Raw genomic sequence first — 24,614 nt, 5'->3', positions numbered from 1 at the left:
AAGGGCTGACACTTCTGTAGCACTTTTCAGGACCTCAGGAATATCCCACACCACTTACAACCACTTCAGTTCTATTTTGAAGTGTAGTTACTGTTGTTGTGTAGGAAACATAGCAGCCAATTTGCATACAGGCAAGTTCCCACAAATAGCATTGTGATAATGTTCTGATGATATTGGTTCAGGGATAAATATTGACCTGGACGAGAGTTCTTTCCACTCATATCTGCTGGAGCTTAGAAAAGGAAGAGGCAACTTGATTGAGACATATAAGATCCTGAGGGTTCTTGACTGGATGGATGTGGAGAGGATGTTTCTTCTTGTGGGAAATCTAGGGGTCACTGTTTAACAATAAAGATAAAGCCCATTTAAGACAGAAAACGAGGAGAGATTATTTCTTTCAGAGGGTCGTGCATTTTGGAACTCTCTCAGAAGGTGGTGGAAGCAGAATCTTTGAATATATTTATGGAAGTTGTAGGCTGCAAAGAGACATAGATAGGATGCAAAGCTGGGCTGAAAAATGGCAAATGGAGTTTAACCCTGATAAATGTGAGGTGATTCATTTTGGTAGGACTAATTTAAATGTGGATTACAGGGTCAAAGGTAGGGTTCTGAAGACTGTGGAGGAACAGAGAGATCTTGGGGTTCATATTCACAGATCTCTAAAGGTTGCCACTCAAGTGGATAGCGCTGTGAAGAAGGCCTATAGTGTGTTAGCTTTTATTAACAGGGGGTTGGAGTTTAAGAGCCGTGGGGTTATGCTGCAACTGTACAGGACCTTGGTGAGACCACATTTGGAATATTGTGTGCAGTTCTGGTCACCTCACTATAAGAAGGATGTGGAAGCGCTGGAAAGAGTGCAGAGGAGATTTACCAGGATGCTGCCTGGTTTAGAGGGTAGGTCTTATGAGGAAAGGTTGAGGGAGCTAGGCTGTTCTCTCTGGAGCGGAGGAGGCTGAGGGGAGACTTAATAGAGGTTTATAAAATGATGAAGGGGATAGATAGAGTGAACATTCAAAGACTATTTCCTCGGGTGGATCGAGCTATTACAAGGGGGCATAACTATAGGGTTCATGGTGGGAGATACAGGAAGGATATCAGAGGTAGGTTCTTTAGGCAGAGAGTGGTTGGGGTGTGGAATGGACTGCCTGCAGTGATAGTGGAGTCAGACACTTTAGGAACATTTAAGCGGTTATTGGATAGGCACATGGAGCACACCAGGATGATAGGGAGTGGGATAGCTTGATCTTGGTTTCAGATAAAGCTCGGCACAACATCGTGGGCCGAAGGGCCTGTTCTGTGCTGTACTGTTCTATGTTCTATGTTCTAAGTGCTAGATAGATTCTTGATTAACAAGGAGATGAAAGATTGCTGCGGGTAGGTAGGAATGAGGGGTTGAGGTTACAATCAGATCAGTCATGATCTTATTGAATGTTGGAGCAGGCACAAGGGGCCAAATGGCCTATTCCTGTTCCTAATTCATACCATAGAATCATAGAATCCCTACAGTGCAGAAGGAGGCCATTCAGCCTATCAAGTCTGCCCTGACTCTCCAACAGAGCACCTTTCCCAGGCCCACTCCCCTTATTCCCATAACCCCTCACATTTACCCCGCTAATCCACCTAACCTGCACATCTTTGGACACTAAGGGGTAATTTAGCATGGCCCATCTACCCAACCTCCATATTCCTTGGATTGTGGGGGGAAACCGGAGCACCCAGAGGAAACCCAAGCAGATGGGGGGAATGTCCAAAACTCCACACAGACAGTGACCCACGGCTGAAATTGAACCCGGGTCCCTGACGCTGAGAAGCAATAGTGCTAACCACTGTGCCACTGCCCTGATGTTGATCCTCTGATGGATTAGCAATAAGAACTGGTGGAGACGCTGAGCGTGGATTAAGTGTTGAAGGAAACAGACAATGGCTGTTGATCTCATAGATGTCAACATAAGCTATACAGACCCTTAGCTGTGTCTCGATGGTATCATTCTCGCCTTTGGCTATGAGCAAATAATCCAGGCTTGCACTCCATCGTAGTACTGACGGAGTGTACTGCAATGTCAGGATGCCTTCTTTCAGAATAGAAGTAAAACCGAGGCCCTCTCTGTCCTGTCAGGAGGATGTCTAAGATCCCACTGCATTATTTGAGAAAGTAAGAAGTTTAACAACACCAGGTTAAAGTCCAACAGGTTTATTTGGTAGCAAAATCCACTAGCTTTCGGAGCGCTGCTCCTTCGTCAGGTGAGTGGGAGTTCTGTTCACAAACAGGGCATATAGAAACATAGAAACATAGAAACCCTACAGTGCAGAAGGAGGCCATTCGGCCCATCGAGTCTGCACCGACCACAATCCCACCCAGGCCCTACCCCCACATATTTTACCCGCTAATCCCACCAACCTACGCATCCCAGGACTCTAAGGGACAATTTTTAACCTGGCCAATCAACCTAACCCGCACATCTTTGGACTGTGGGAGGAAACCGGAGCACCTGGAGGAAACCCACACAGACACGAGGAGAATGTGCAAACTCCACACAGACAGTGACCCGAGCCGGGAATCGAACCCGGGATCCTGGAGCTGTGAAGCAGTAGTGCTAACCACTGTGCTACCGTGCCGCTTAATCAAGAATCAAGACACCAACTCAATTTACAGAATAATGGTTGGAATGCGAGTCTTTACAGGTAATCAAGTCTTAAAGGTACAGACAATGTGAGTGGAGAGAGCATTAAGCACAGGTTAAAGAGATGTGTGTTGTCTCCAGACAGGACAGTTAGTGAGATTTTGCAAGCCCAGGCAAGTCGTGGGGGTTACAGATAGTGTGACATGAACCCAAGATCCCAGTTGAGGCTGTCCTCATGTGTGCGGAACTTGGCTATCAGTCTCTGCTCAGCGACTCTGCGCTGTTGTGTGTCATGAAGGCCGCCTTGGAGAATGCTTACCCGATCATTTGAGAAATCTCTTTAGTTTTGCATATTGAAACTTTGTGCTGATATTATTAATGCTTCAAGCACGGGGGTCAAAATCACTTGGAGATTTACCCAGAGTTTAAATGAATTGACAAATTCATTGTCATCACCAGGATGGCATAATAGAAAACAAAATATGGGCAGGTGTGGGCCATTCAGCCCTTTGAACCGCCATTCATTATGATCACCCATCTCAGTAAGCTGTTCCCTCTTTCCCCAGATACCCTTTGATCCCTTTCGCTCCAAGTGCTATATCTAACTCCTTCTTGAAAATGTACAATGTTTTGGCCTCAACTGCTTTCTGTGGTAGAGAATTCGACAGCCGTACCACTTTCTGGGTGAGCAAATTCCTCTTCATCGCAGTCCTAAATGGTCTACTTATATCCTTAGACTATGATCCCTGGTCTGGACACCTCCACCGTCAGGAAAGTCCAACTTTATAGATTAGAACTTTATAGGTTACTATGAGACTCCCCCTCCAGTGAATATAATCCTAACCAACTCAATCTCTCCTCATACGTCAGTCCTGCCGTCCCAGGAATCAGTCTAGTAAACCTTCGCAGCACTCCCTCTAGAACAAGAACATCTTTCCTCAGGCAAGGAGACCAAGACTGAACACAATGTTCCAGGTGTGGTCTCACCAAGGCTCTGTATAATTGCAGCAAGACATCCCTCTCCTGTACTTGAATCCTCTCGCAATGAAGGACAACATACCATTTGCAATCTTCACTGACTGCTGCACCTGCATGCTTACCTTCAGCGACTGGTGTACGAGGGTCTCACTGCACAACACTTTCTTAAAATCTTAAAAGCTAGACTGTCCAGGAGTGAAATGAGGAAGAACTCCTTCACAAAAAAGATAGACAAAATCTCTCTCCTAAAAGAAAGAAATATTCGGATAAATGACCAAATATTTGGCTAAAGAGAGGTTTTCACAAGAGTCTGAAGGAGGAGACAGAGGTAGAGAGGTAACTTTTCAGGGCATCCTAACCTTAACCTTAATTCCAGGAATCCAGCACACTTCAGCATGTAACCCAGGAAAAATATTAAAGGGTCATTAAAACAATTGTGTTGATATTTTCATTTCCTTTGAAGCCTTCTGATTAATAGTTATAACCACACTGTTTGGTTGGGCAAGGCAATAGGAGGCAGGAAGAAAGTGAAATTAAACCTCCCGGGATATATCCAACCATCGTTGGCAATGGTCTACAACAGTGACTACACTTATAAATATAAATGCCATGAAAGACACTGTATAAATGTAAGTTTTCTTTCTTTTCCAGGTAACCAAGACACTTTGGCTGGATAGAGGTAAATTGCATGCCTTTGATGAGAAGGCCTATCTCTCCAGCAAATTTCTGAAACCTGGGGATGATCCTTATGGACACCATGCTTTCAACCAGCAGGAGAGTGACAAACTCGCCAGTGACAGGGCGGTTCGTGACACCAGGCATTACAGGTAGCGGGAAGCACTCCAAACAATCAATAGTGGATTGGAAATTAAGAGTGCCTTTCACTTACCAAAACCCTTCCCCATGTTCCATCTTCCTTTTCTGAAGGTCCTGACTTGGTAGGATTTTCCCTTCATTTTCATTCTCAGGTTGTGGGCATTACCACTGAGGCCAGTGACCCCTAATTTCCTCCTAAGAAGGTGATGGTGAGCTGTCTCTTTCAACTGTTACAATCTCTCTGACGTAGTTACATTCATGGTGCTGCTCGGGAGAAAGTTCCAAGACATTGACACAGTGAAAGTGAAGGAACAGCGATATAGTTCCCAGTCAGGATGAAGAGGAACTTGCAGGTGGTGGTGTTCCCATGTGTCTGTTGTCCTGGGCTTTCTAGATGGTAGAGGTGGGCTCGTAAGGTGCTGTGGAAGGAGCCTTGAAGTGTTGCTGCACCCTGTAGATGTTATAGACTGCTTCTACAATGTGCTGCTGGTGGAGGGAGTGAACGTTTAAGATGGTGGATGGTTGCTGATTAAATGGAATATTTTGTCCCCTGGACAATGCCGAGCTTTTTGAGTCTTGTTGGAGCTGCTCTCATCTAGGCAAGTGGAGAGTATTCCATCACATTCCTGACGTGCACATTTTTGAGGTGATGGGGTGGTATGGAGAGTCGAGAGGTGAATCACTCACCCCCTGATTTGGCTCTGCTTCCCTTGCAAGTATCAGCGGACCATTTGGAGTTTGGGCCAAGCCTGGTTCCGAGCACATCCTGTGTCCACACACTTTCCAGATGATCATTTTCAAGAGCAGGGAACAACACCAACTCCATTCACCAACCCAAGGATAATCTGGTTAGCCACCTTTGTAAGGAAAGGCTTGATCAGACCAACACTGGACTGTTGTATCTCCCCATTAGCCTTGATTATGTGGTCAAATCTCTCTTAAACCCACAACATTCTGAGTCAGAGGGAAGAGCACTGATTCAGGGCTGACACATGAATTGAAGCTGTTGATATCCAACACCGAGAGATTGAGTTATGTTGGGTTTAACCAGTGACTGTCAGGTATTAGAATGAGGTAGCCAACCAGTCAGATTGTACAACTATAGGAAACATTTTCACTTGTTAAATGAAGGCATATGTCAACTCTCAGTTAACATCTGTGCATTGAATGAAACTAGTGTCTAAGGAACAAATGATTCCACTCTGAACATCAGTTCAATTGGAACAATACGCGTTGTGTATTTTGAAGCTTTCTCTCCATATGGGGATGGTGGTCGTGGGAAGGGAGTGTACACAGCTGGAGCTCATCACACTCTCCATTCTGTTGGAGGCGGATGAAACCTCCAGGAATATCTTCAACCAAAGTAGGAAACCATAATATATACACAGACTCACTCATTCTCACACACAAGACAAAGGCACACACACCAACACACGACAGGGACACATACACAAACAACAAAGATACACTCACTCACAAAGACAAATGCATGCACACACAACAAAGACATACACAAAACAAAAGACACTCACAACAGAGACACACTCGCTCACAAAGACACACACACTCACAACAAAGGCACACACGTGAAACAAAGAATGCACACATGCAGCAAAAGACACACACTTAGATACAACAGAGACACACACACTCACATACAACAGAAGATGCAGGGCGGAATTTTCCCGCCCCGCCCACCACCGGAATCGTAGAGGGCAGGGAGCAAACCATGCAAAGGTCCTTTGACCTCAGATGGGATTTTCCGGTCTTGGAGAGAGCGCAGATGGAAAGTCCTGCCCACACACAACATTGTTTTGGCAGATAAGGCAAAGGAGAATCCAAAGAGCTTCTACAAATACATAAAGGGCAAAAGAGTAACAAGGGAGAGAGTAGGGCCTCTTAAGGATCAACAAGGTCATCTATGTGTGGATCCACAAGGGATGGGTGAGATCCTAAATGAATATTTCTCATTAGTATTTACTGTTGAGAAAAGCATGGATGTTAGGGAACTTGGGGAAATAAATAATGATGTCTTGAGGAGTGTACATATTACAGAGAAAGAGGTGCTGGAAGTCTTAAAGCGCATCAAGATAGATAAATCCCCGGGACCTGATGAAGTGTATCCCAGGACATTGTGGGAGGCTAGGGAGGAAATTGCGGGTCCCCTAGCTGAGATATTTGTATCATCGATAGTCACGGGTGAGGTGCCTGAAGATTGGAGAGTGGCAAATGTTGTGCCTTTGTTTAAAAAGGGCTGCAGGGAAAAGCCTGGGAACTACAGGCCAGTGAGCCTCACATCTGTGGTGGGTAAGTTGTTGGAAGGTATTTTGAGAGACAGGACCTACAGGCATTTAGAGACACAAGGACTGATTAGGGACAGTCAGCATGGCTTTGTGAGTGGAAAATCATGTCTCACAAATTTGATTGAGTTTTTTTGCAGGGGTAACCAAGAAGGTAGATGAGGGCAGTGCAGTTGTGGTTGTCTATATGGACCTTAGCAAAGCCTTTGACAAGGTACCGCATGGTAGGTTGTTGCATAAAGTTAAATCTCAAGGGATCCAGGGTGAGGTTTCGAAATGGATACAAAATTGGCTGACAGAAGCCAGAGGGTGGTTGTAGAGGGTTGTTTCTCAAACTGGAGGCCTGTGACCAGTGGTGTGCTTCAGGGATCAGTGCTGGGCCCACTGTTATTTGTCATTCATATTAATGATTTGAATAAGAATATAGGAGGCACGGTTAGTAAGTTTGTAGATGACACCAAGATTGATGGCATAGTGGACAGTGAGAAAAGTTATCTCCAATTGCAATGGGATCTTGATCAATTGGGCCAGTGGGCTGACGAATGGCAGATGGAGTTTAATTTAGATAACTCCAAAGATGTGCGGGTTAGGTTGATTGGCCATGCTAAAAATTGCCCCTTAGAGTCCTGAGATGCGTAGGTTAGAGGGATTAGTGGGTAAATATGTAGGGATATGGGGCTGGGGCCTGGGTGGGATTGTGGTCGGTGCAGACTCGATGGGGGCAAATGGCCTCTTTCTGCACTGTTGGTTTTCTATGATTCTAAATGCAAGGTGATGCATTTTGGTAGATTGAACCAGGGCAGGACTTACTCAGTTAATGGTAGGGCATTGGGAAGAGTTACAGAACAAAGAGATCTAGGAGTACATGTTCATAGCTCCTTGAAAGTGGAATCACAGGTGGACAGAGTGGTGAAGAAGGCATTCAGCATGCTTGATTTCATTGGTCAGAACATTGAATACAGGAGTTGGGACGTCTTATTGAAGTTGTACAAGACATTGGTAAGGCCACATTTGGAATACTGTGTACAGTTCTGGTCACCCTATCATAGAAAGGATATTATTAAACTAGAAAGCGTGCAGAAGAGATTTACTAGGATGCTACCGGGACTTGATGATTTGAGCTATAAAGAGAAGCTGGATAGACTGGGACTTTTTTCTCTTGAGTGTAGAAGGCTGAGGGGTGATCTTATAGAGATCTATAAAATAATGAGGGGCATAGATCAGCTAGATAGTCAATATCTTTTCCAAAAGATAGAGGAGTCTAAAACTAGAGGGCATAGGTTTAAGGTGAGAGGGGAGAGATACAAAAGTGTCCAGAGGGGCAATTTTTTCACACAGAGGATGATGAATGCCAGGAACAACTGCCAGAGGTAGTAGTAGAGGCCGGTACAATTTTGTCTTTTAAAAAGCATTTAGATAGTTACATGGATAAGATGTGTTATAGAGGGATATGGGCCAAATGCGGGCAATTGGGGTTAGCTTAGGGGTTTAAAAAAGAAGGGCCTGTTTCCATGCTGTAAACCTCTATGACTCTATGACTCTATAATATAAAACAAAAGACACACACACTCAGATACAATAAAGACACACACAACAAAGACAGAGGGGATGATCTTACCAAAAAAATTCTAAGTGACGAACGAGTGGGAAAACTGGAGAGAATCGTGCCCATTTTTTGGGCCAGCTCCAAGAAGCAATTATATGGCACGTAGAAAAAAAGAGTCCAAATGTGATTCTCACCAGCAGGGGGAGTGGGCAGAGCTGGCTGCTGAGCACGAGGGGCGCCATTGCGCAGGTGCCCTGATCTCTCAGCGAACTTGGTGGAATGTACAGCATTGGGAGATCTGTCACTCCCTAGCAACCCCTGAATCTCTCTCCCTCCCCTCCCAGTTGCCCTCCATGGACATCGCATGTCCCCCATAGACATCGCGTGCCCCCCATGGACATCACCTGCCCTTCCCTCTGCAATTGCCCTGGACATCGCCGACTCTCCCTCCATCCAATAGCCACCCTGGCCGATCACCATCCCCACACCCCGGTGTAGGATACCCCCCCCTTCACAACCCCCCCACTGCAGAGATCCATTTCCATCATGGCCCTGCCTCATTATGGGCCTGCCTCTATAGACCCCATCCCCTTCAGGCCCCTCCTCCTCCCCTCATACCCTGCCTCCTTGGCACTGCCCAATGCCTGGTGTGCACTGCCAGGGTGCCCAGGCTGGCACTGCCCAAGGGGCACTGCCCAGCCCTCTCACTGTCCTTGACCACCACCCGGGGGGGGGGGGGGGGGCTTCACTGGCCTCCGGTCCCACCATAGGGACCATACATGATCCTTGCCGATGAGGACTTCGACTGGTGAGCAGGTAAAGACAAGTGAGCTGGAACAATTGCGTCTGGGACTCACTGATGATATTTAAGTTACCTGCTGAATATTGAAATAGGCTTTGCACCCTTTATGGGCGATTAACCAGCTGATGAGCCAGTAAGATCGTCCCCACAAACTAATTTACAACAAAGAATACACACAATAAAGACACAACATACTCACACGCAACAAAAGACACATGCACAACAAAGACACACACATAACAAAAGACACAGGGGGTGATCTTACCAAAAAAATTCTAAGTTCAGAATGAGCATGAATATGGGAAAAATTCACACTGTTTTTTTGGGCGACTTATAAATCGAATCTTACCTCAGTCTGGCAAAAATATCTTGACAAACTTGAAGTTCGCCAGCAGGGGGAGTGGGTGGGGCCTAAATTGCCCGAAAGCCAGCTGATAGCAGCAGAGGATGCAATGATGCATGCTCAGATCTCTGTGTTCTCAGAACACAGAAACCTGCCACAGATCCATGGGACACAGAACATGCCACAGATCCATCATGATCGTTCATTCTTGATTCCTCATCAAAGGATTAGTTTCTCTACTGTATTAAAACCTTTTGGTCATCATGAATTAAAGAGGGAAGAAGCTTGTTAATATCTAAATGAATATACGCACAATCCATGCTGACCTTCCAGTGCAATACTGCACTTTTGGAGACGGTACAAGATGTTAAACGAGGACTCTTAGGCAGATGTAAAAAATCCTGTGACACTATTGGAAAAAGAGTAGAGGTGGTATTCTGACTGAAATTTCATGCTCAGTTATAGATTATGTGCTCAAATCTCTGGAATGGATCTTGAACCACAACCCCCAAGCTCTGGAGTGAGAGCATTTCCTATCATTAAGTAACAACCTTCAAATAGAGTCCCTGATAACTGACAGTGAGACTTCTCAGCTATATGTGAAAGAGCCCAACCTCATTGAGATTTGAATCATGAAAGTGTGTATTAAGACCAGGAGGGTTCGTGTTAACAGTGGGAATGAATCATTCTGAATTCCCCAGTCATCAAGTCAAGTTTTAGTGGAGGCATTAGTTGTAATTTTCCAAAACTCAATTGCACAGTGGTTAACACTGCTGCCTCACAGCGCCAGGGACCCGGGTTCGATCTCCAGCTTGGGTCACTGTCTGTGCGGAGTTTGCATGTTCTCCCTGTGTCTACATGGGTTTCCTCCATGTGCTCCGGTTACCTCCCACAGTCTGAAAGACAAGCTGGCTAGGTGCATTGGCCATGCTAAATTCTCCCTCGGTGTACCCGAACAGGCACCGGAGTGTGGCCACTAAGGGATTTTCACAGTAACTTTATTGCAGTGTTAATGTAAGCCTAATTGTGACACTAATAAATAAAATAAAAATCATTGGATTCTGGCGAAGTACCGGAGGATTGGAAAACCCTTATTCAAAAAGGGAGGGAGGTAAAACGCTGGTAACTATAGACCAATTAACATCTACTGTTGGGAAAATATTGGAATCAATTATTAAGGAAGTAATAGCAGCACATTTGGAAAATCATAATCTAATCAAGCAGAGTCAGCGTAGCTTCATGCAAGGGAAATTGTGTCTGACAAATTTATTAGAGTTCTTCAAGGAAGTCTCAACCAGAGTGGATAGAGGGGAACCAGTAGATGCGCTGTATTTGGACTTCCAGAAGGCATTCGACAAGGCACCTCATAAAAGGTTAAGTTATAAAATCAAGAGTGCATGGTGTTGGAGGTAGTATATTGCCATGGATGGAGGATTGGCTAATAGGCAGGAAACAGCAAGTGGGGATAAGGGGTTCTTTTTCAGGTTGGTGACCTGTAACCAGTGGGCTTCCACAGGGATCAGTGCTGGGACCACAACTGTTTACAATTTATTTAATGACTTGGAGGAAGGAAGCGAAAGTACTGTAGCCAAATTTGCAGATGACACAAAAATAGGTGGAAAGGTAATTTGCAAGAAGGATACATATAGTTTACAAATAGTTATTTGATAGATTAAATAAATGGGCAAAAAGTTGACAACTGGATTTTAATGTGGGGAAATGTGAAGTTGTTCATTTTGGAAGGGAGAACAAAAGAACAGAATATTATTTAAATGGAAATAAAGTGCAGAAAGCTGCAATACAAAGGGGGGTAATTGTGCACAAAACACGGAAAGCTAGCACACTGGTGCAGCAGGTAATCAGGAAGGTTAATGGAATGTCGGCCTTTATTTCAAGGCGGTTGGAGTATAAGAGTCGAGAAGTCTTGCGGCAACTGTGCAAGGTACTGGTGAGAACACATCTGAAGTACTGTGAGCAGTTTTAGCCCCCTTATTTAAGGAAGAATATTGGGGGTGACCTTACTGGCTTATCCCGCTGGTTGACCAGCATGGCAAGCCGGTAAGATCGAGCGAGAGGCGGAAAATTGGGTTCGCGCCTGGTTTTTTGCCTCTCGTGATGTTACCGGCCCTGTTTTGCCGGCGAAATCGGCTTCGTGCCTATAAAGGGCACAACATAGATTTCAATATTCATAACTTAATTTGCATGTAATTAGTGAATCGCGGACACTATTGTCCGGGCCGACTTGTCTTTACCTGCTCGCTGGTCGAGGTCCTCACCGACAAGAACCGTGTATGTCCCCACCAATGGGGATCAGGCATGAAGGCCTCACAGATAGGAACAGAGGCCATTAAAGCACCCCGGGTTGTTGGGGCAGGGCAGGGCAGTGCCTCTTGGGCAGTGCCAGCTTGGCACCCTGGCTCTGCCCATGGACAGTGCCAAGGGGGCAGGGCCTGAGGGGGGGGCAGGGCCTGAGGGGGGGGCAGGGCCTGAAGGGGGCGAGCCCATGAAGGAAGCAAGGCCATGGAGGGGGAAGCGGGGGAGGAGTTCCATAGGGGGGGAAGGGTAGGGGGGCAGACTGCAGAAGTGGGGTGGGGATCGGCCAGGGCGATATTTGGAGGGGTGGATTGACGAATTCCGGGGCAGTGATAGGTGAGGGGTGGGGGGGTGGTGAGGGGGGGGGGGGGATCAGTGATGCCTGGGGTGCTGATCAGTGGGGGGGAATGTCCAGGGCAGTGATCGGGAGGTGGGTGGGGGCATTGTCCAGGAGGGATGGGTGGGGGTGGTGACTGCAGATATCCCAGTGTACTGTATGTACATAGTGCACTGGGAAATTAGGGCATCTGCGCAATGGCATCCCTAATCCTAGTGAGAATAGGCTCCACCCCCTTCCCCTGCTGGCGAGAATCACATCTGGAGGCAGTTGGAGTCAGTTCAGAGAACGTTCACTAGGATGATCCCCGGGATGGAGGGATTGTCTTATGTGGAAAGACTAAACAGGTGGGACTCTACTCGTTGGAATTTAGAAGAATTAGAGGTGATCTCATTGAAACATATAGGATTCTTAAGTGGCTTAACAGGATAAATGTTGAGAGGATGTTCCCCCCCCGGGAGAGTCTAGGACCAGAGGACATAGTCTCAGAATAAAGGGGTGCCAATTTAAGACTGAGATGAGGAGGACTTCTTTCTGAGGGTTGAGAGTCTTTGGAACTCCTTGCCATAGAGAGCTGTGAGGGCAGAGTTGTTGGGCTGGAGTTTATGGCCTCGCTCATCCCAAAACCATAAAATCCTGCCTGAAGTCAAAGGACCTTTCTATTGTGTGCCCTTCGCCCGTTCCAATTCCCGTGGCAGGCAGGCTGGTAAAATTCCAGCCATTGTGCATATTTAAGGCTGAGATAGATAGATTTTTGATCAGTAAGGGAATCAAGGGTTACGGGGAAAGGGTAGGAAAGTGGACACGAGGAATGTTGGATCAGCTATGATCCAATTGAATGGTGGAGCTGGTTTGAGGGGCCGAATGGCCTACTCCTGTTTCTATTTCTTATGGTTTTATCAGCATGCAGTCGTTGCTATTGTTTTGATGTCCTACAGCAGAGAACCTACCCTTAGTGAATTCTCCATTTCTGTAACGCAGTAAAACTGTGCTATGAAATTCAATATTAGTCATGAGGTGTGGATGGAAAAAAAGGTTTGTGTCTTAGTCTGAGTTTGTGTCTTTAAATGCTCTGTTTGTGAACAGAACTCCCACTTACCTGACGAAGGAGCAGTGCTCCGAAAGCTTGTGTGGCTTTTGCTACCAAATAAACCTGTTGGACTTTAACCTGGTGTTGTTCGACTTCTTACTGGAAAAAAAGGAGCAGAGTGAATTGAGTTTAATAATCGGGTGTTTGATCCTTTGGCAGTATTGAAATCCACATTTTCTCTTGCTGCTGCTGGTATGGGACTCTGAACCACTCCTGTTGCCTAGCAACCCTTGTCTAGCACCTCAGTAACCGTCATGGTGATCGCGTCAGGACAATTGTTGTTGTGGTATCAAATAGCTTTATGTCATGCAAATGCACGCTCCTACATTTCCCAAAATCCCAAACTAATCTTCCACAAAACAGCGATGCTTTTTGAACCGTTTAGTTTTACCCTCTCCACACTGTGAACAGAAGCAGGTTATGTGGAATCCTCAAGCCTAAAATGGCCAGTAAATGTTTAACAATGTGAAGTTATCTAAGCTTAGAGTCAATTAGCACAGCATAATCCAGAGACTGAGGGCAGGATTTTCTGGCCGCACTCGCCCCGAAACCGGAAAATCCCAACCGAGGTCAACGGATCTTTCCATGGTTCGCCCCTCGCCCGTTATGATTCCCATGGCAGGCGGATTGGGATAATTTGCCTCTGAAACTGAGGCTTTATAACTGACATGGTGAGAGATTGGAGAAACTGGGATCATTCTCCTTAGAGCAGAGAAGGTTAACTGAAGATTCCAGAAAGTTGTTTATAATTATTAGGGGTTTTGATAGAATAAATCTGTGTGGAGTTTGCATGTTCTCCCCGTGTCTGCGTGAGTTTTCTCCGGGTGCTTCGATTTTCTCCCACCCTCCAAGGATATGCGGGGTTAGGTTGATTGGCCATGTTAAATTGACCCTAGTGTCAGGGTGATTTTCAGGGTAAATGTGTGGGGTTACGGGAATAGGGCCTGGGTGGGATTGTGGTCGGTACAGACTTGATGGGCTGAATGGCCTCCTTCTGCACTGTAAGGATTCTATCATTCTGTGAAATAGAATTCAGGTGGATTGGCTGTTTTAAATTGTCCCTTAGGGTCACAAGATGTGTAGGTTAAGAGGATTAGCAGGGTAAAAATGTGTGGTTACAGGGGTAGGGGAGGGTGGGCCTGGGTAAGATGCTCTATCATGGAGTCAGTGCAGAATCGATGGGCCAAATGGCCTCCTTCTGCACTGTAGGGGTTCTATGATTTTGTGAAATAAGGTGAAATAGTTCCTACTGGCAGGAAGATTGGTAACCAGAGCACATAGATTGAAGGTGATCGGTGAAAGAAATGGGGAGAATTGAGCTTTGTTTCACTCCGTGAGTTGGTATGATCTGGAATGTTTTTCCTGAAAGGATGGGGTATGCAGATTCAATAATAACGTTCAAAAAGAAATTAGATAAGTATTTGAGAAGGGAAAATTTGTAGATCTTTGGAGAAAGAGTGGGCTGATTGGATAGATCTCCTGGAGAGTCGGCAGGATGGGCTGAATGGCCCCTGTAGGTGCTGCATCATTCTATGATTCTATTCCATATGGTTTGCAAAAAAAGTAAAGGAACCACTTATAGCGTTCTCAGAATGTCCCAAAGGTTTTTACTGTGGATTACTTTTGAATTGTAGTTACATAGAATCCATAGAATCATAGAATCCCTATAGTACAGAAGAAGTCCATTTGGCCCATCGAGTCTGCATGGACCAGTCTCACCCAGGCCCTATTTCCATAAACCCACACATTTACCCTGATAATCCCACTGACACTAAGGTCAATTTAGCATGGCCAACCAACCTAACCCGCACATCTTTGGACTATGGGAGGAAACTGGAGCACCTGGAGGAAACCCACGCAGACACTGAGAGAAGGTGCAAACTCAACACAGACAGCGACCGAGGCCGGAATTGAACCTGGGTCCCTGGTGCTGTGAGGCCACTGTGCCACCATGCCATGCTGTGTCGAAGACAACAACAATAGCCAATATAACAAGGTAGGAATTGCGAAATAATGAAGACCAATGTACCTCGAGTTCATTTTCCACCATCCTGCAGGTCAAATAATGTAATGATGGAGTTGTTGGTTAATCACTGTAATCAATCTCCATTAATGAGTCTACCCAGACCCAGACTGGAGGTGAAGGAAACCTCAGTGGACGAAGTCACCTGTTCCACCCAAACATGCTACACTCATCACACATCATGCCTCAACTTATTTGGATGCTGTTCCATTGAATGTCATTTTCTGAAATAAATGCCCAACTTGTACGAATCAATTTCTGCACAGCAAGATCCTACATTCAGCAAGTAACAAGATAGTCTGTTTGTGGGGTGGTGTTAGCTGAGGAAACAGCGTTGTGATGTGGAGATGCCAGCGTTGGACTGGGGTAAACACAGTAAGAAGTCTCACAACACCAAGTTAAAGTCCAACAGGTTTATTTGGTAGCAAAAGCCACTAGCTTTTGGAGCGCTGCTTCTTCGTCAGGTAAGTGGGAGTTCTGTTCACAAACAGGGCATATATAGACACAAACTCAATTTACAAAATAATGGTTGGAATGCGAATCTTTATAGGTAATCAATTTTAAAGGTACAGACAATGTGAATGCAGAGAGCATTAAGCACAGGTTAAAGAGGTTAATTGTCTCCAGACAGGACGGTTCGTGAGATTTTGCAAGCCCAGTCAAGTTGTGGGGGTTACAGATAGTGTGACATGAACCCAAGATCCCGGTTGAGGCCGTCCTCATGTGTGCGGAACTTGGCTATCAGTCTCGGCTCAGTGACTCTGCATTGTCGTGTGTCGTGAAGGCCGCCTTGGAGAACGCTTACCTGAAGTTCAGAGACCGAATGCCCGTGACTGCTGAAGTGTTCCCCAACAGGAAGAGAATACTCTTGCCTGGTGATTGTCGAGCGGTGTTCATTCATCCGTTGTTGTAGTGTCTGCATGGTCTCCCCAATGTACCATGCCTCGGGACATCCTTTCCTGCAGCGTATCAGGTAGACAACGTTGGCCGAGTTGCAAGAGCATGTACCGTGTACCTGGTGGATGGTGTTCTCACGTGAGATGATGGCATCCATATCGATGATCCGGCACGTCTTGCAGAGGTTGCTGTGGCAGGGTTGTGTGGTGTCGTGGTCACTGTTCTCCTGAAGGCTGGGTAGTTTGCTGCGGACAATGGTCTGTTTGAGGTTGCGTGGTTGTTTGAAGGCAAGAAGTGGGGGTGTGGGGATGGCCTTGGCGAGATGTTCGTCTTCATCAATGACATGTTGAAGGCTCCGAAGAAGATGTCATAGCTTCTCCGCTCCGGCGAAGTATTGGACGACGAAGGGTACTCTGTCCGCCGTGTCCCGTGTTTGCAGACGCTACGACAACGGATGAATGAACTCTGCTCGACAATCACCAGACAAGAGTGTTCTCTTCCTGTTGGGGAACACTTCAGCGGTCACGGGCATTCAGCCTCTGTTCTTCGGGTAAGCGTTCTCCAAGGCGGCCTTCACGACACACGACAATGCAGAGTCGCTGAGCAGAGACTGATAGCCAAGTTCCGCACACATGAGGACGGCCTCAACCGGGATCTTGGGTTCATGTCACACTATCTGTAACCCCCACGGCTTGCCTGGGCTTGCAAAATCTCACTAACTGTCCTGTCTGGAGACAATACACATCTTTTTAACCTGTGCTTAACGCTCTCTCCACTCACATTGTCTGTACTTTTAAGACTTGATTACCTATGAAGATTCGCATTTCAACCATTATTTTGTAAATTGAGTTTGTGTCTTTATATGCCCTGTTTGTGAACAGAACTCCCACTTACCTGATGAAGGAGCAGCGCTCCGAAAGCTAGTGGATTTTGCTACCAAATAAACCTGTTGGACTTTAACCTGGTGTTGTGAAACAGCGTTGCCCAGGACACTAGGAGAACTTGTCGTCTTCCCCAAGTGTAACATGACATTTTCACATGGTAGACCAGGCCTTGGATTACCTTGTTCAGTGGAAAGTTGGCTTCTGCTGGAATGGGCAGACAAGTGGTAGATGGAATTTAGTGCACAGAAATGTGAAATGCTTCATTTTGACAGGAAGAATGAGGAGAGGCAATATAAAATAAAGGGTACAATTATAAAGTTGGTTCAGGGGCAGAAGGACTTGGGACATATGTGAACAAATTATTGAAGGTGACAGGGAAGATTGAGAGGGTGGTCAATAAAGCTTACAAATAAAGGTAAAGTGAAGTCATGCCATCACTATGTTTTACAGGACCAGATGTGACCCATCAAATTGTCAGCTGTGGTAGTAATACTAGAATGGGTAGTAAAATCCTGCCTGAGTCAAGATTTAGAGACCTGAGCACATAATTCAGGCTGACACTCGGGTGCAGTGCTAGAATGACCTATAATGCAAAGCAGTGAAACAGACCATTCAGCCCACTTGTCTATCCTGGCTCTTATGCTCCATACAAGCCTCCTCCCACATTTGCTCATCTAAGCCATCACATATCCTATTAATTCTTTCTCCCCTGTGTACTTACCTGGATTCCTGTTAAATGCAGTAATGTACTATGAAAGTGCTGTACTGTGGGAGGTGCCGTCTTTCAAATGAGATGTCAGACTGATGTACTGTCAACCCTCTGAGCTGGGCATAAAAGATCCCATGGCATTATTTTGAACAAAGGTAGGGTAGGGCCTAATATTTCTCCCTCAGCCAACATCACAGAAATAGTCATTAATCAGATTTCTGTTTGTGGGATCTTGCTGTGCCTTGGTGGATCAGAAGATAGGAATTACCTTTCCCCTTATTGATTTATGCTGGCAGTTCATGGAATCATAGAATCCTTACAGTGCAGAAGAAGGCCATTCGGCCCATTGAGTCTGCACCGACCACAATCCCATCCAGGCCCTACTCCCGTAACCCCACATATTTAACCCTGCTAATCCCCTGACACTAGGATCAATTTAGCAATTTAGCATTAATGACCCGCACATCTTTGACTGGGAGGAAACTGGAGCACCCGGAGGAAACCCACGCAGACACAGGGAGAACGTGCAAACTCCACACAGACAGTGACCCGAGGTCGGAATTGAACCGGGCCCCTGGCGCTGTGAGGCGGCAGTGCTAACCACTGTGCCGCCACTTCAGTTGAATTTTGATCCTGAATTAACTAAAAGATCCTGCGTTATGCACAATGACTTCCATGAATATTCTATGTGGCATTTCTTAATTGCCTGCTAGCTGCCAGAACGTGATTTATATTGTAAGATGCCTTGGAGACCATTCCCATATTACTGACAGCAGTACATTCCTGTGCTGGGGATATAGGAAGGGTAATGAGAGCACTGTTTACATAGGTCTCCTTTCCGGACCTGAGAACGAAATTGGGATTACAAAATCTGTGAGAGATATTGCCAAGTCTAGACTGTAGGGCAGAGGGTCATCTTGTGTGTACTAAGACTCACTGAACAGTCTTTACAAAGACGTTGTCAGAAACTGTGTGATAGTGTGAGGGGGAAGGGGAAGAATGCTGAGAGAAAAAGGGGGAGGGGAAGAGAGAGAAAGGAAAAGAGAGAGAAACAGAAGGAATGGAGAGAGAGAGAGAAAAGGGAGCTGGAAAGATGAGAAAGAGAGAGCAAGAAGATGAAAGCTACATTGCTGTTGGAGCCCAGGGCTAGGGAGAATGATTAGATTAAATTACTCTTTTACATTTTGCTTTGTAATGTGGGGCTAGTCTCCCTGCTGTACGTATAAACTAGCTACATAAAGTTGCATGTTCCACACAAGCGCGGGACAGACTGTTGGATTGCCAACTTTGGGCAGACCAGGTAAGGACGGCAGATTTCCTTCCCTAAAGGATAAGTAACAAAAAATGTGGTCAAAGAGATAGGTTTGAAGCACTATCCTAAAAGAGGAAAATGAGGTATAGAGTCAGAAAGATTTAGGGAGGGAATTCCAGAGCTTGAGATGCCAGCAGCTGAAGGCACAGCCAATAATGGTGGAGCAATTAACATCAGGGGATATCCAGTGGCCAGAGTTGGGGGCAAGTGGAGTTGGAGAAAGTAACAGAAATAGGGAGAGTAGGAAAGGCATTTGAAGTGAAGGATGAGGATTTTAAAATCAGGGCATTGCCTTTCTGGGAGGCAGTGAGCACAGGGTTGACGAGGAAACAGGATTTGGTGCAAGTTAGAATGTTGGCGCTGGAGTTTTGAATGAGTTCAAGTTAATGGAGGGTGAAAGCCGTAAGGCAGAGCAGGAAGTCATTGGAATGGCCGCGTGTGGAGGTTAACAAAAGCATGGAAGAATTTTTCAGCAGTAGATGAGGTGAGGTGGTGGCAGTGACAGGCGATGTTATAGAGGTGGAAGTAGTGAGAGAGGGAGTGTGGGATCAGAAACTCATCTCAAGGTCAAATCAGATGCCTAATTTAAGAAGCTTCTTGAACCTCCATGTGACAGTATCGAAATATCCAACAGTACTTCATAACCAGGTGATGTCTGGTAAACTGGAGAGTGTTTTCCAGCTTTTGAGTATAGGAATAGAGATGTTTTACTGCAATTGTACAAGGCATTGGTGAGATTGTGTGCAGTTTTGGTGTCCTTATCTGAGGAAGGATGCCCCTGCTGTAGAGAGAGTACAGCGAAGGTTTACCAGGCTAATTCTGAGTTGGCAGGTCTGTCATATGAGGACAAACTAAGTCAGTTAAGATTGTATTCATTGGAGTTCAGAAGAGTGGGAGGGGATCTCATAGAAACTTCCAAAATCCTAACAGGACAGGCTAGATTCAGAAAGAATGTTCCCAATGGTGGGAGAGTCCGGAACTAAGGATCATAGTTTGAGGATAAGAGGTAATCTTTTAGGACTGAGGTGAGGAAAAATTTATTCACCCAGAGAGTGGTGAATCTGTGGAATTCACTACCACAGAAAGTAGCTGAGGTCAAAACATTGTGAGATTTCAAGAAGAAATTAGATATGGCTCTTGGGGCTAAAGGGATCAAGGGATAAGGGAGGGGGGAAGGGAGATCAGGATATTGAATTTGATAATCAGCCATGATCAAAATAAATGACGGAGCAGGCTTGAGGGGCCGAATGGTTTACTCCTGCTTCTTGTTTCGTAGTCATGATGTGGAGATGCCGGCGTTGGACTGGGGTAAATACAGTAAGAGGTCTCACAACACCAGGTTAAAATCCAACAGGTTTATTTGGTAGCAAAAGCCACTAGCTTTCGGAGCACTGCTCCTTCGTCAGGTAAGTGGGAGTTCTGTTCACAAACAGGGCATATAAAGACACAAACTCAATTTACAAAATAATGTTGGAATGCGAGTTTTTACAGGTAATCAAGGCTTGAAGGTACAGACAATGTGAGTGGAGAGAGCGTTAGGCACATGTTAAGGAGATGTGTATTGTCTCCAGACAGGACAGTTAGTGAGATTTTGCAAGCCCAGGCAAGTCATGGGGGTTACAGATAGTGTGACATGAACCCAAGATCCCGGTTGAGGCTGTCCTCATGTGTGCGGAACTTGGCTATCAGTTTCTGCTCAGCGACTCTGCGCTGTCGTGTGTCGTGAAGGCCACCTTTGAGAACGCTTACCCGAAGATCAGAGGCTGAATGCCCATGACCGCTGAAGTGTTCCCCAACAGGAAGAGAACAATCTTGCCTGGTGATTGTCGAGCGGTGTTCATTCATCCGTTGTCGTAGCGTCTGCATGGTCTCCCCAATGTACCATGCCACGGGACATCCATTCCTGCAGCGTATCAGGTAGACAACGTTGGCCGAGTTGCAAGAGTATGTACTGTGTACCTGGTGGATGGTGTTCTCACATGAGATGATGGCATCCGTGTCGATGATCCGGCAGGTCTTGCAGAGGTTGCTGTGGCAGGGTTGTGTGGTGTCGTGGTCACTGTTCTCCTGAAGGCTGGGTAGTTTGCTGCGGACAATGGTCTGTTTGAGGTTGTGCGGTTGTTTGAAGGCAAGAAGTGGGGGTGTGGGGATGGCCTTGGAGAGGTGTTTGTCTTCATCAATGACATGTTGAAGGCTCCAGAGAAGATGTCGTAGCTTCTCTGCTCCGGGGAAGTACTGGACAACGAAGGGTACTCTGTCCGCCGAGTCCCTTGTTTGTCTTCTGAGGAGGTCGGTGCAGTTTTTCGCTGTAGCCCGTCGGAACTATCGATCGAAGAGTCGAGCGCCATATCCTGTTCTTATGAGGGCATCTTTCAGCGTCTGGAGGTGTCTGTTGCGATCCTCCTTATCTGAGCAGATCCTGTGTATATGGAGGGCTTGTCCGTAGGGGATGGCTTCTTTGACGTGTTTAGGGTGGAAGCTGGAGAAGTGGAGCATCGTGAGGTTATCCGTGGGCTTGCGGTACAGTGAGGTGCTGAGGTGACCGTCCTTGATGGAGATGCGTGTGTCCAAGATTGCAACCGATTCTGGAGAGTAGTCCATGGTGAGTCTGATGGTGGGATGGAACTTGTTGATGTCATCATATAGTTGTTTCAGTGATTGTTCACCATGAGTCCAAAGGAAGAAAATGTCATCGATGTATCTAGTGTATAGCATTGGTAGAAGGTCCTGTGCGGTGAAAAGTTCTTGTTCGAACCTGTGCATGAAGATGTTGGCATATTGAGGTGCAAATCTGGTCCCCATGGCTGTTCCGTGTGTCTGGATGAAGAACTGGTTGTTGAAGGTGAAGACATTGTGGTCCAGGATGAAGCGGATGAGTTGTAAAATTGCATCTGGAAACTGGCAGTTGTCGGCGTTGAGTACTGAGGCCGTTGCAGCAGTTGCAGTTGCAGTGCACTCTACACCAGCATCCCCCACGATGATGGCATTGCTGCAACGGCCTCAGTGCTCAGCGCCGACAACTGCCAGTTTCCAGATGCAATTTTACAACTCATCCGCTTCATCCTGGACCACAATGTCTTCACCTTCAACAACCAGTTCTTCATCCAGATACACGGGGACCAAATTCACACTTCAATATGCCAACAGCTTCATGCACAGGTTCGAACAAGACCTCTTCAATGCACAGGACCTTCAACCGATGCTATACACTAGATACATTGATGACATTTTCTTCTTTTGGACTCATGGTGAACAATCACTGAAACAACTCTATGATGACATCAACAAGTTCCATCCCACCATCAGACTCACCATGGACTACTCTCCAGAATCGGTTGCATTCTTGGACACACGCATCTCCATCAAGGACGGTCACCCCAGCACTTCACTGTACCGCAAGCCCACAGATAACCTCTCGATGCTCCACTTCTCCAGCTTCCACCCTAAACACGTTAAAGAAGCCATCCCCTACGGACAAGCCCTCCGTACACAGGATCTGCTCAGATGAGGAGGATCGCAACAGACACCTCCAGACGCTGAAAGATGCCCTTATAAGAACAGGATATGGCGCTTGACTCATCGATCGACAGTTCCGACGCGCCACAGCGAAAAACCGCACCGACCTCCTCAGAAGACAAACACGGGACATGGCGGACAGAGTACCCTTCATCGTCCAGTACTTCCCCAGAGCAGAGAAGCTACGACATCTTCTCTGGAGCCTTCAACATGTCATTGATGAAGACGAACATCTCGCCAAGACCATCCCCACACCCCCACTTCTTGCCTTCAAACAACCGCACAACCTCAAACAGACCATTGTCCGCAGGAAACTACCCAGCCTTCAGGGGAACAGTGACCACGACACCACACAACCCTGCCACAGCAACCTCTGCAAGATGTGCCGGATCATCGACACGGATGCCATCATCTCATGTGAGAACACCATCCACCAGGTACACAGTACATACTCTTGCAACTCGGCCAATGTTGTCTACCTGATATGCTGCAGGAAAGGATGTCCCGAGGCATGGTACATTGGGGAGACCATGCAGACACTACGACAACGGATGAATGAACACCGCTCGACAATCACCAGGCAAGAGTGTTCTCTTCCTGTTGGGGAACACTTCAGCAGTCACGGGCATTCGGCCTCTGATCTTCAGGTAAGTGTTCTCCAAGGCGGCCTTCACGACTCACGACAACGCAGAGTCGCTGAGCAGAGACTGATAGCCAAGTTCCGCACACATGAGGACGGCCTCAACCGGGATCTTGGGTTCATGTCACACTATCTGTAACCCCCACGACTTGCCTGGGCTTGCAAAATCTCACTAACTGTCCTGTCTGGAGACAATACACATCCTTGAGGCCATGCCTTCTCCTTGCCTGTTGCCTGAGGTGTGGTGACCCTCAGGTTAAATCACCACCAGTTAGCTGTCCCCCTCAAAGGGGAAAGCAGCTGTCATCTGGGACTATGGCTTAATGCTCTCTCCACTCACATTGTCTGTGCCTTTAAGACTTGATTACCTGTAAAGACTCGCATTCCAACCATTATTTTGTAAATTGAGTTTGTGTCTTTATATGCCTTGTTTGTGAACAGAACTCCCACTTACCTGACAAAGGAGCAGCGCTCCAAAAGCTAGTGGCTTTTGCTACCAAATGAACCTGTTGGACTTTAACCTGGTCTTGTTTCATAGGGCAGGAATGCTTCAGTCAGGTAGTGCTGATTAAGTGTAAGGTAATTACTGCTAACAGAAGCATTAACTGTTCCTCACTTCTCACTATTCTGATATAACTGGGGACTGAGGGCAGCCTCAACCTACTCTTGATCCGAGCTGGTGCCAACAGTCAGCACAAGAAAGCACTAATTGACAACTTTATTGAGAAAGATGGGATGAATGGTGAGCTGAATAGAAATATCCACCATAATTCACCAGTTTCTGACTAATGTGGAGTTCTGCCTGAAGCAAGTTTCATTTTGATTAATTCAGTTGCCGAGATTACAGCAATACAGCACATTAGCCAATGTGCACTCATTAGATTAATTAAGGGCAAACCTTAATTGGGAGGCACTGGTGTAGTGGTAATGTCATTGGATCAGTAATCCAGAGGCCCAGGCGTCTGCTTTGGAGACAGGGTTCAAATCCCACCATGGCACATGGTGGAATTTAAATTCAGTTAATAAATCTGGAATGTAAAGCTAGTCGAGTGATGGTGACCATGACAACTATCGTTGATTCATTAATGTCCTTTGGGAGAGGCAATCTACTGTGTTTACCAGGGTATGGCCTACATTTGATTCTAGATCCACAGCAGTGTGGCTGACTGTTAACTGCCCTCTGAAATGGGTGGACAAGCCACTCAGTTCAGGGGCAATTAAAGATAGGTGACAAATGCTGGCCTTGCCAGTGATGCCCACATCCCATTAAAGAATAAGAAAAAACAGGGTTATTTAAGAATGCATATAGTGACAGCACAAACACAAAGATGTGCAGGATGGGGGGTTGGGCCATGCTAAATTGCCCCTTAGTGTCCAAAGATGTGTAGATTGGATGGATTAGTCATGGTAAATGCATGGGTATATGGGGACAGGGTGGAGGGTAGGGCTTGGGTGGGATGCTTTTTTGGGAGTCAATGCAGACTCGA

General features: G+C 46.3%; 1 protein-coding gene across 1 annotated transcript in view; it reads left to right on the top strand.

Annotated features, from left to right (window-relative positions):
- Positions 1–24,614, top strand: part of LOC144507038 (polypeptide N-acetylgalactosaminyltransferase 16-like) — a 139,097-nt gene that overhangs the window by 45,380 nt on the left and 69,103 nt on the right. The window contains exon 2 of the mRNA XM_078233626.1: positions 4,251–4,426. Within this exon, the coding sequence (XP_078089752.1) occupies positions 4,251–4,426 (176 nt within the window). The remainder of the gene's footprint in view (positions 1–4,250; positions 4,427–24,614) is intronic.

Source organism: Mustelus asterias, chromosome 18, assembly GCF_964213995.1.
Source record: "Mustelus asterias chromosome 18, sMusAst1.hap1.1, whole genome shotgun sequence".
Classification (NCBI taxonomy): domain Eukaryota; kingdom Metazoa; phylum Chordata; class Chondrichthyes; order Carcharhiniformes; family Triakidae; genus Mustelus; species Mustelus asterias.
Note: the sequence above shows the minus strand (reverse complement) of the source record. Positions and strands in the feature narration are given on the sequence as shown.